The sequence below is a fragment of the Phoenix dactylifera genome, unplaced genomic scaffold (genome assembly GCF_009389715.1).
Source record: "Phoenix dactylifera cultivar Barhee BC4 unplaced genomic scaffold, palm_55x_up_171113_PBpolish2nd_filt_p 000860F, whole genome shotgun sequence".
NCBI lineage: Eukaryota > Viridiplantae > Streptophyta > Magnoliopsida > Arecales > Arecaceae > Phoenix > Phoenix dactylifera.
In genome coordinates, this window is record NW_024068223.1 from 6,050 (window position 1) to 17,880 (window position 11,831).

At 40.1% G+C, this 11,831-nt stretch overlaps 2 protein-coding genes across 3 annotated transcripts; one reads left to right on the forward strand and one right to left on the reverse strand.

Annotated features, from left to right (window-relative positions):
• The first annotated feature begins 384 nt into the window (after positions 1-384).
• On the forward strand, positions 385-6,568 carry LOC103710549 (elongation factor 2-like). 2 transcript variants are annotated; one of them, XM_008796317.4, is made up of 4 exons: positions 385-471; positions 3,486-3,540; positions 3,629-3,716; positions 3,835-6,568. In XM_008796317.4, the coding sequence occupies exons 2-4, from the start codon at positions 3,538-3,540 to the stop codon at positions 6,273-6,275; spliced, it is 2,532 nt and encodes an 843-aa protein (XP_008794539.1). In that variant the 5' UTR covers positions 385-471; positions 3,486-3,537; the 3' UTR covers positions 6,276-6,568. The 2 variants fall into 2 exon arrangements, with proteins under 2 accessions (XP_008794539.1, XP_038976627.1); XM_039120699.1 differs by lacking the exons at positions 385-471; positions 3,486-3,540 and having other exon boundaries at positions 3,623-3,716.
• Positions 6,569-9,197: 2,629 nt separating this feature from the next.
• Positions 9,198-11,030, reverse strand: LOC103710550 (low-temperature-induced 65 kDa protein-like). The gene is made up of 5 exons (XM_008796318.2): positions 10,891-11,030; positions 10,589-10,813; positions 10,317-10,496; positions 9,524-10,192; positions 9,198-9,439 (listed from the first exon to the last, which is right to left on the reverse strand). Exons 1-5 carry the CDS (start codon positions 10,964-10,966, stop codon positions 9,369-9,371), a joined length of 1,221 nt encoding a protein of 406 aa, XP_008794540.2. The 5' UTR covers positions 10,967-11,030; the 3' UTR covers positions 9,198-9,368.
• Positions 11,031-11,831: the final 801 nt, after the last annotated feature.

The following is an 11,831-nucleotide window of genomic DNA, read 5'->3' on the forward strand; positions in this document are numbered from 1 at the left end:
TGTTAGGTAGATCTTGGATGCTTATACAGAATCAAGAAACCTAAATAATATTTTTCAGCTAGCCATTTTGAATAAGGTTCTAGGTTATTATAAATGGTATCAGTGTGAACCATGAGTCGATCGTGGTGTTTGTATTAAATTTGAATGGTTGCTAACACATGCGTAACCCGGTAACCTGGCTAGCTGATAATATACATCTATTGTTTTTAATTTCTCCTGCATCTGAATCGTGCTTGGAAAACTACGCGTGCGTCTAAGAAATCATTAGGGTTTGTTTATCAAATGATCTGAGCCGTTCATATCAGATCAAACAATCACGTCTACCGGCATGGGCCCAGTCCCTCTATAAATACGCAGGCCCCAAACCTACAATGTCCACATTTTTTAATCGCCGCCGCTCCTGGCTCTTTCTCCTTCCGCGTCCGCCTCGGGGCTCTCAGCCCCTTCTTCACCGCTCACTATCTGAATCAGGTCCGAAGTTTTTTTTGTCTCCTTGCTTCAATTCTCCTTTCTTTCCACGGTTTTATTTGAATCTTGTCGTTGTTTCATTTGATTTGGAATGACGTTCGTTGTGCTTGGAAGGATCTATATATGGATGCTAATCTTTTGGCGATTCTAATCAGTCTTTGTTTCTGTTCTCTCTCTTTCTCTCTATTTTCTTTTTCGGCGAAGAACTTTGATCATTTTGGTCGATATCAGTGCTCATGGTTAACATGTTCTAGTATCTTGCGATTTTTTTAGCCGCAGTAACTTTATTTTTTTTCATTGATTTATTATTGGTTGGCTGTATTTGGTATCGTATGCTGTTTTGGTGTCGTTGACATAAAATTTTTGATTGATATTTTGTCTGTGGGATGATCTATGGAGCTGTTTATATGATCATTGTTTCTCTTGTTTCCTTTGTTGTTCCGATGTGTTTTTTGAAATATCCGTGATGCTATTTCTAGTTGATTTGTTTTTCTTTTTCATTTTTACAGATCCCTTATACTGGTTCTTCCAACTTGTGTTAGATAAGTGCAGTTAGATCATGGGATCATGAATGTTATTTTGTGGCCTTTTGAAGGGTGTGAACCATGGAACTTTACCTTTATTTTTTATAAAGCAAGATCAATAGAACCAAGTAGAAGATTCAATGGAGCAAAACCTATGATCATATTTATCATTGCCTCCTTCCAAGGAAAGAATGGGTTGGATTTTTTTTTGTTTGAAGTTGTGGGAAGGGGCTGTGGTGGAAAGAGATGTTTTCTTGTTGGATCATCATCACCTCTGAAACATTTTTATTTCGGTCTATTTATATTTTAATCTTTATGGCTTTTATTGTGTTAATGTTTTCTTTGTTTGACAGCATTATGTGGATGTATGAGTGCTATAAAATCTTGCAAGTCTTTCTGGGCAGTCTTAGACATTGCAAGTTATAGATGATTCTACTTTCATGAGATACAAGTTGCCATATGTTTTGTTCATGTTTTTGATTTATAAGTTTTGATTTAAAAACAATAACCAGCTAAGGCCATAGATTTGATACGATGTTAGAGGATGGAAGTTAAATTATTGCATTTTCAAAATCAAAGGTGAATGCCATAATGTTTCATGTATATAGCATAGGTGGGTTACTAGAAGATCCCAGATTTAACAAAAACTTTAAAGAAAGCCCTAGAGATTTGAGGTGTTTAGAGGCCATGGCAGCAAGCCCCAGATAAAAAAAACTATCTCCTATGACTTTCGGTGTGCTATTTTGGTATCATTGCTCAATCATCAGAAGACAGTGACCTATAGCTAGATCTGGAATAAGTTATCACAATCATTGCCTGATTCTTTTCCTGAGAGAAGAGTTTGATCTTCTTGTTGATAAAACAAAGCGGTTTTGACACTTCATTCATTAAAGGCAAGATGGGTTTTACCCTGATCAATGATCAGCTTGTCTTTGTTGGAGTCAGGGCATGCCATCCGGTAGATTCAAACAATGATTTAAGTGGAATTATTTGCCTCTTTGATAAGAACGATTTGGCATAAAGATCTCTTCGAACTTTTTTCAGGAGGAGCTCAATTCCTACACTTATTAACTGATTTCAGCATAGAACCAGATTCTTGCCACTTTTTCAATCAATTAGAAAGCGTATCTCTTCATTCGATTGGATGTGTACCCTTTGCTATGACATTCAGAGTCTCCAGGCAGCAGTAAGATGCTTGAGATTCCCTTCTCTTAGCAGTTCTCTTACTTTATCACAAGTTCCCATGTCTTCCAAAATTCCTGATTGACACCCTGTCTTGCCACCTCATTGCTGCCTTCCCCTGAGGTGGTGGATGGCTCTTCTTGGCTTATGAGGTTGTTGTATCATGATACCATCCTTGAGGAGGAAAAACTGCCCACCTCCCTGCTGGTTGGATGGTTGCTGGACTCTACATAAGCTAATGAGTTATTAAAGAGAAAAGAACTAGGTGCAGCAATTAAGTGCTGATTGAAGAAACATTGTTTGTGGTGCCTTCCTAAGGTAGAGATTAATCTTAGTTTTTTGCATTCTTAGCAAAGGTTCTAAGGTTTATCTAGAAATCTCTGTTGTCAGAGTAAGTGTTATGCATTTAATATTTAATATTTAGTTCCTCATATTTATATTATAGGTTTAGATCTCCCTAGGTCTTGAAATATCAGAGGTAATGCTGCCATGATGTAAACGTTGCACTCCATATATTTCAGTAATCTATTTTTCAATAAAATATTATATGAATGTCGCTTAGGCGGTTTATCTTTTAACGTAATATTTTTCTCAACCAAATGCATGATTACTAAATAATGAATAGAATATCAAAGATTAAAATACATGAATATACCTTTTGTTTGATGTGAATTTGTAGCACACTGTATTAATGTTCTAGGGATGTGTTGTGGAGGCATTATATGGTATCTTTTATTCAATTGTGGCTAAGATGGCTTTTGCTAGTGTGGTTCCTTATTGATTTATAATATCAATTGTCTACCATATATGTTGTTTAGCTTAATTGGTTTGTTATTTCCAGTGCTTCTATTATACTTATTTACTCTAAAATCTAAGTTTAGTATGCTGTGAACATAGCAGGATTTATTAGTCTCCTTTCTGATGCAATCCATGTATGTTGATTTTGCTTAATAGCACAGTAGGAATGCATCCTTTCCTTCAATTCTCAGATGATTAATTTTTTTCATATCAGTAAGCCTTTTAAAAATTTTAGCATTTAATATATTTTAATGAAGTTTATAATTTATTCTTAGAACTTCTAAGTTTTGATGAGCAATATCCTGATCTTTTTCATTATTATGATTTTTTGTTGTTCTTTATTGAGCATCTTTTTCATTGGATGGGCATTGTACACAATAGGAATGTTTGTTTTTGTGATGTTTTCTTGCATTTTTTTTCTACTATCGAATATCAATTGGAGTGTTTTTTTTGTCAATTATCCGATCATACTAATATTACGTTGGCTGAAAAATATTTTTGTTGATGTTACAGGATTTTTCTTGCACAACTGCAGTTTACCTGGTGACTTTTAACTGCATTCAAGATGGTATTCATGCCAAACCACTATTTTAATCATTGTTCACTTAATTTTTTACCATATTCTAACTGCTGATGAATATTGTTGGTATATGCAGGTGAAGTTTACGGCAGAAGAGCTCCGCAGAATTATGGATTTCAAGCACAATATCCGTAATATGTCTGTCATTGCACATGTTGATCATGGTGTGATTATAATCTTTTTCTATTTTCTGTTTTCAACCATTCTGTCAGAGTTCTAAAAACATCAAACTGCGAATCCTTGAAAGCATTGGTTAACATAAATCTCTGATGAAATATGCAGGAAAATCTACTCTTACTGACTCTCTTGTGGCGGCTGCTGGTATCATTGCACAAGAAGTGGCAGGTGATGTGCGTATGACTGATACACGCCAGGATGAAGCTGAACGTGGCATCACGATCAAGTCTACTGGGATCTCTCTCTATTATGAGATGTCTGATGAGTCACTAAAAAACTACAAAGGTGAAAGGAATGGAAATGAGTACTTGATCAACCTCATTGATTCGCCTGGGCACGTTGACTTCTCTTCAGAGGTCACTGCTGCTCTCCGTATCACTGATGGTGCACTGGTTGTGGTAGACTGTATCGAGGGTGTCTGTGTTCAGACTGAAACTGTCTTACGACAGGCTCTTGGAGAAAGGATTAGGCCAGTTTTGACTGTCAACAAGATGGACCGCTGCTTCCTTGAGCTCCAAGTTGATGGAGAGGAAGCCTACCAGACATTTCAACGTGTGATTGAAAATGCCAATGTGATCATGGCCACATACGAAGATTCTCTTCTTGGTGATTGCCAAGTTTACCCAGAGAAAGGAACTGTAGCTTTTTCTGCTGGCTTGCATGGTTGGGCTTTCACGTTGACCAACTTTGCCAAGATGTATGCATCCAGGTTCGGAGTTGATGAGGGAAAAATGATGGAGAGACTCTGGGGAGAGAATTACTTCGACCCTGCCACAAGGAAGTGGACTTCCAGAAACACAGGTTCACCCACTTGCAAGAGAGGATTTGTTCAGTTCTGCTATGAACCTATCAAACAAATTATAAGTACATGCATGAATGATCAGAAGGACAAGTTATGGCCCATGTTGCAGAAGCTAGGTGTCACCATGAAGTCTGAGGAGAAAGATTTGAATGGGAAAGCACTGATGAAACGTGTGATGCAGACCTGGCTGCCTGCAAGTACTGCCCTTCTTGAAATGATGATCTTCCACCTTCCAGCTCCAGCAAAGGCACAGAAATACCGTGTGGAGAATTTGTATGAAGGCCCTCTTGATGACATATATGCAAATGCCATTAGAAACTGTGATCCAGATGGGCCTCTGATGCTTTATGTCTCGAAGATGATTCCAGCATCGGATAAAGGTAGGTTCTTTGCCTTTGGTCGAGTCTTTTCTGGGAGGGTAAGCACTGGTTTGAAGGTCAGGATAATGGGGCCTAACTATGTTCCTGGTGAGAAGAAGGATCTGTATGTTAAGAGCGTGCAGCGAACTGTTATTTGGATGGGTAAGAGGCAAGAGTCCGTGGAGGATGTGCCATGTGGAAACACTGTTGCTTTGGTTGGTCTGGATCAGTACATTACAAAGAATGCAACTCTAACCAATGAGAAGGAAGTGGATGCTCATCCAATCAGGGCAATGAAGTTCTCGGTTTCACCTGTTGTTCGTGTTGCTGTGCAATGTAAGGTCGCCTCTGACCTACCTAAGCTTGTTGAGGGCTTGAAACGACTTGCCAAATCTGATCCCATGGTGGTGTGTACAATTGAGGAATCTGGTGAGCACATTATTGCTGGAGCTGGAGAACTGCATCTTGAGATCTGCTTGAAGGACCTGCAAGAAGACTTCATGGGCGGCGCAGAGATTATTAAGTCTGATCCTGTTGTGTCTTTCCGTGAAACAGTTCTTGAGAGGTCTTGTCGTACGGTGATGAGCAAGTCTCCTAACAAGCACAACCGTTTGTACATGGAGGCCCGACCTTTGGAGGATGGACTTGCTGAGGCTATTGACGACGGGCGTATTGGCCCCAGGGATGATCCCAAGTCCCGATCCAGAATCCTATCTGAAGAGTTTGGATGGGATAAAGAGCTTGCAAAGAAGATCTGGTGCTTTGGGCCTGAAACCACTGGTCCTAACATGGTTGTTGACATGTGTAAGGGAGTTCAGTATCTGAATGAAATCAAGGACTCTGTGGTTGCTGGGTTCCAATGGGCTTCAAAAGAAGGGCCATTAGCTGAAGAAAATATGCGAGGCATTTGCTTTGAAGTCTGTGATGTTGTTCTCCATGCTGATGCCATCCACCGAGGTGGCGGGCAGGTTATTCCAACTGCAAGAAGGGTTATATACGCTTCCCAGATGACTGCCAAACCTAGGCTTTTGGAGCCTGTTTATCTTGTTGAAATTCAGGCACCAGAACAGGCCCTTGGAGGCATATATAGTGTTCTTAATCAAAAGAGAGGTCATGTCTTTGAGGAGATGCAGAGGCCAGGTACTCCACTTTATAATGTCAAGGCTTACCTGCCTGTCATCGAGTCCTTTGGATTCTCGGGCACTCTGAGGGCTGCAACTTCTGGTCAGGCGTTCCCACAGGCTGTCTTTGATCACTGGGATATGATGCCTTCTGACCCATTGGAGCCTGGGTCCCAGACTGCAAACCTGGTTGCTGATATTCGCAAGAGGAAGGGTCTCAAGCAACAGATTACACCACTCTCTGAGTACGAGGACAGGCTATAAGGAATCCAATATTGGAGACGTGTTTTGGCTGGTCTGTCTTAATTTTTTTTTCCTTAAATGGTTTATTTGGTATCAATTTTTTGTGCATCCAGGCAAGTGGCTGGGGTGCAGTTTTCAGTGAGGTTCCCATTTTTTATCTTTTGGTCAGAAAACTTATAGTTGGTTTGAGAGAATTCTATTTTGGTACTTTTTTTCTGGCATTTTAAGCCAGAGTTGCTATATTGATTTTACATGACTGGAAATTTGGGGATTAAAATTCAGAATAATAATCACAGTTATGCTATATATTTGGAGATTGTGCGTTCATCCTTTGTTTATGCACTTATTTGATGAGTCATCTGCACTTAAAATCGATTTATCTGAAAGATGTAATAGGATTTATTTGGATGGCTTAGTTGCTTGTTATACTTGCTGCAGTTGGTAATCTCCAATTAAATATACTATTCTGGATCCCTCCCTCTCTTGTGCTAACATTGTAATTGCTGTCTCCGTGTTTAGCCTTCTGAGATTTTGGTATGTGGAAGAAAAGGTTGTCTAATTGATATATAATTCTCAATTCAATGTAATCATATCGCCACTTTGATATACATACTGCAGATGGTTTGTTCAGTTATATTAACTTGTGGAACATCAAATCCTTTTGTCAGTGATCTGACATTGCTAAGAAATCTTACGTGTTTATACTTACTATTCTGACTGCTGTGCAACCTTCTTACATGGGTATCTTTGCAATGCGATGGCAATATTATTTGAGCAATTCATGATATGCTCTCCTTGGTATATGCACGCGAATCTGTTTTTGGCAGCTTGCTTCATGAAGCAGCAGCTCTTTTAATCTGATACGTCTTCATGCTTGATCTCAGAGTCTCTCTTGTAATGGTGGTCCACAGAGCACTAATTGAAGCTTTAGTGTGAAATAAAATAACTTAATTACCTACATCTGCAATTAGTGTATGCTTTTAGGAGGTAAAGCGTTTATTGTGATGCTTACATTCTATAGAGGTAGAGTACCTTGCTACTATGATGGCAGTTTAGGAGTTGATTTGGTTCACAAGGTTGCTTAGTGATTTAGATCAAGGTACTGACTATATTTTCCTATTTATTGTGATTGTAACAGTGCTATCCAATTATCGAGGAATCCAGCATTCCATGCAAGGACAAAGTACATCAAGGTTTTTTTTTTTTTTTTGGCTAGAAGTACATCAAGGTTCATCATCACTTTATTAAGTCGATTTGATTCCAGTTCTCTCAAAGGATGAGTTGATGATTATTTTCATCAAAGGATTTGCAGTCGATCGGTTTGAAACTTTATATAGCAAGATTGGTTTTATTAACATGCAATTCGTAATTAGGGAGAGTATTGAAGGTCGTCATGAATTTTCATACATTAATTAATTTTTTAGACGAATGGTGAGTTACTATTTAGCTAGAGTAAGTTTTGGGCTCAAAAGAGTCAAAGTTTTATCTATATTTTCATACTCATGAACCAATCTAGTGGTAAAATAATCTATCTTTTGAATTTTAGATATTGATGTTTTATTTCATTTCTACAAGCACTGCATGAACTTAATTTATCACGTAAACAACGCATGAAGTATTTTGCCTACTTTCCATTATTTTTATGGTGGAATTATGATTAGATGCAAAATAAAAGGTAAAACCGGAATTAATTGATCTAGAATTGATTTCTTGCTACCTCAATGGTCGCACCTGTACTCTATTTGGAGACTCTTGTTTTGAGACTTTGGGAGGTGCATTTCCAATATTTGGACTAGAGGTATTTATCTTAGAATGGATAGGCTGCAAAGAAACTAACCTAATCATGAACATCTCAGGCTCATTGAGAACAAGCTTGTTTGAGCTTAGTTCAGCTAGTAAGAAAAAAAAGAGAAGCTTAGACTTTTTTTTTAAAGCTTAGCTTTTACTATAGGTGAGCTTGAACATTTTAGTTTTGCAAAATAAGTAGAAGCTCAAATCATCTCGAAGAGAAGCTTATATAATGTGAAGTCCTGCTTGATTTCAATTATCCCTTTCATATAAAAAGTGATGACCGAGCAGCTCCCAACTCGGTTTAGCTTGGTCAGTTAAGCACCATTGGAGCGGGCATTTCCTTCTTTTTCTTTCAACAAACTTATAGTTGAAGCCTATCAAAAGATTCAAAACTGATTTAGTATACGTAGTAATTTTTCAGAACTCAGATATGAGAACTCAGTTTTTGAGAGAGAGAAAGGAATGGAGGCACAATTTCTTGGCAATGCACAATCCAAGCCTGAACTATCAATCATGTCAAATATAATTCATAATTTTATACCTAAAATTAATTAATAATTTAAAATTCATAAGATTTGTGTCAGGATCACTTATAACTATTCGTCCAAGAATCATTAGGTTCAGTTGGGCAAATCAGCTATACCTATCAAAACTATTTAAAAAAAAAATAGATTACTTGCTACTCACTATTTAAAATCTAAATCTAAATTAAAAATCTCTAAACAATCTTAAATGGACTTGAGCAAGCCTTTAGTCTTGATTGAGTCAGACTAGGATCTCCAAATCAGGTAGAGAGAGAATGCTTGCACCCAAAATGAGACCTCTCTCTCAATTTTTTTTTTCTTTATTTATATATACATTTATTTAATTATTATTATTATTTTATTTTTTTTCTTTTTTTTTTTCTTCTCTGATTTTTTCTCTCTCTTTTTTTTTTTTTCTTCATCGCCCTTTCTCCTTTTCTTAGCCAGAGAGAGGAGGTTTGAACCTGCCCTACCGAGAAACAAGGAAAGGGAGAAAAAGGGGCCTCTAGCCTGGTAACTTTGCCTCCCTCTTCATCAGAAAATAAAAAAAAATCGAAAGGATGAGCAGACAATATTAATATAAACCCATCTAATTACAATTATTATCTCTCTATTTTCTTCTTCTTTCTGCAACATATGACCCATTTCCGTTTCCTTAGTCATATTTACAAGCACACACAAGCATAGAACATATACAATGCCTACTAAATTAACAGACAAGAATTATTATCATAAGCCACTCCAATATTCTGCCACACTCTAAATAATGTGACATGCAACAACTCTACAAAGGGTCTTCTTATTTGAGATCCTGCTCTTCCTGCGTTTGACCTCCTGCGTCCTTATGAGTTTCTTTCTGCTCCCCTTCCCCTGCCAAAATACGACACAGACCGAAACAAGATCAGTAACACAACATAACATAGCCTAACCTAGGTTAGCAGAAAGCTGACTTACCTTTTGTTTGAGTGCTCTCGCTCACCGGCGAAGCACGAGAACCCCCGCCACCCCCGACCAAAGACGTAACCGCTCCGCGAATCTTCTCCACCACACCCGCACCCCCGCCCCTCGCGCCGGATCCTGTCACCTCCGGTCCCCCCTCCGCCTCCTCCTCCCTCTTGTGAAACACCCCCGATATCACCTCGCTCAGCGCCTTGTCCTCCTCCCCCGGCCTCAGCTTCTCCGCCAGGTACTCCCTCACCGACACCCCCATGCCTTTGTCCTGCGCCGCCGTCGGATCCCCGCCCTCCGTCCCCGTGGTCCCGCTTGGCTTCTGCTGCACCTTTCCCTTCACAGCCGTCCCGGCCTCCGCCACCTTCTCGTAGACGGTCGACGCGATCTTCTTGCCGTACTCGGTGGACCCCGCCGCCGCGGACACGGCGGCGGACTTGGCCGCGGCTGCGGTGGTGGAGAGCTTCTCGGTGTAGCTCGGCCCCTTGGGTTCTTCAGTGCCTTGGAGCTTGTCTTCTTCTGGGGTGGGCGCCGCCGCCGGAGAGAACTGGTCGTGGGTCCCGGTCGGAGGAGTGGTTTCTTTAACCTCTTCTTCTTTCTGGACGTGGGGCTGGTCGGAGATGTTCATGGCTTCGAAGGACTGGATTACCGGCGACGTCTCTATCTCCTCGCCACCTATCGAACACATCATCACACGACATACAACAAGAAGCAGCAGTATCTTGTAATAAATCATATAAATGTTCTTTGAGGAAGAAATCATGAAAGAACTCTAAGAGTTTTCTCCCTCAACAATTACCTCTGGTTGGTGGGGGTTGGGTTGCACGGTCGTGGTCGCTCGCGCCGAGTGTTTCAGTCTTTGGAGCAGCAGGGTCCTCTTGAAACGTTGGGTTTATGCTTCCCAAATTGGCCTCCTGTGGTGCCTCTTTGCTCTCTTCGCCACCAATAAACTCTTGAGCCGCCGGAGTGTCATACAGTACTGCATCCACCATAGATAAGAGCTCACACATGCACGATTCTTAATTAATTACTCGAATTTTCTCTGTATACGAGTAAGGAAGACAAACGTACTGGGAGCGCCATGGATGACCTCAGGATCCTGTACATTCTCTTCATCATTCTCTTCGTAACCTTCTTCTTTTTCTTCATCACTGGTGTCATGATCGTCGTCGCGGTCATGCTCATCACCATGGCCATGCTTCTTTATGTTTAAAGTGTCCTTAATCTTCTTCACCTTGTCCTTCACCTTCTTCAACACTGGCTTCTTGTCGTGGTGGTGCTCCTCTCCTACTTCAACTACAGAAAATAATAAGAAAGACTTATTAACATTATACAACCACATACATGATTCCATAACAGAGGCTTGAGCTTACCGGGAATGAGACGAGTTCCGGATGGGTCTGGTTGGTAAGTTTGCTCCTGACGACGGGCTACTTCCTCATAATCCATTGCAAGAGAACAATAATTCGAGAGAAAAATATGTGTGTGTGGGAGTGAGTGAGGGAGAGAGAGAGGTCGGAGAGGAGTAGAGAAAGGGGGGGAGGAGGAGATGGGAGTTATAATAAGGAGGGAGGGGATAACTTTCGGTGATCTCTTGACACCTTTGGCCACACGTGGAGGCCGAGCTTGCAGAGTTTAAAGAGACGTGGCACGTACTGGGAGTTCCGCGATGCAGCGAGGCTTAGCCTCGAAGGTGACTACGCTTTCTGGCAACCGCCGCGATACTTTTGCACGCGTTCAAACTTGGACCCGGTTCGACCGTCCACGGAGGATACTCGACCGCTGTCATCAGTTATATTTAAAAGGCACAGGAGGTAATAATTGTATACACTCTTTACTCCGAGATATCTGGACAATAGTCTAAGATGGAGGAGCCTTTTAAGCTAAGCATATTTTCCGTGAAGCTAATGAGGCTGCGGGTTGGATGGCTGCTTATGTATCCCATCATTCCGGTAGTAGTATCCTGTGGACTGGTGATGGGGAGTTATCTCTGGCACTCTGAGATATTATATTTTTTGATTTTATTGGATGCATCCATACTCGTCGAGTATGATTCATCGACTGTCTTAGCAAAAAAAAAAAAAACCGAGTGGAGTGCGATGACCAAATTTGCCAATTTAAAATTGCCACCTTGCTGAAAATATTATTGATATTTGTAACTCTTTAACCATTAACATGCATTTAATGGTCCACTTATTTGATCATTTTGCTTTAGTAAAAATGTAATTAATTGGATTTTAAACCTATAAGTTATATCAAAATTATAGGTGTTAGAAACATGCTTCACCGTGCCATTCTCATTTCACAGCTAATG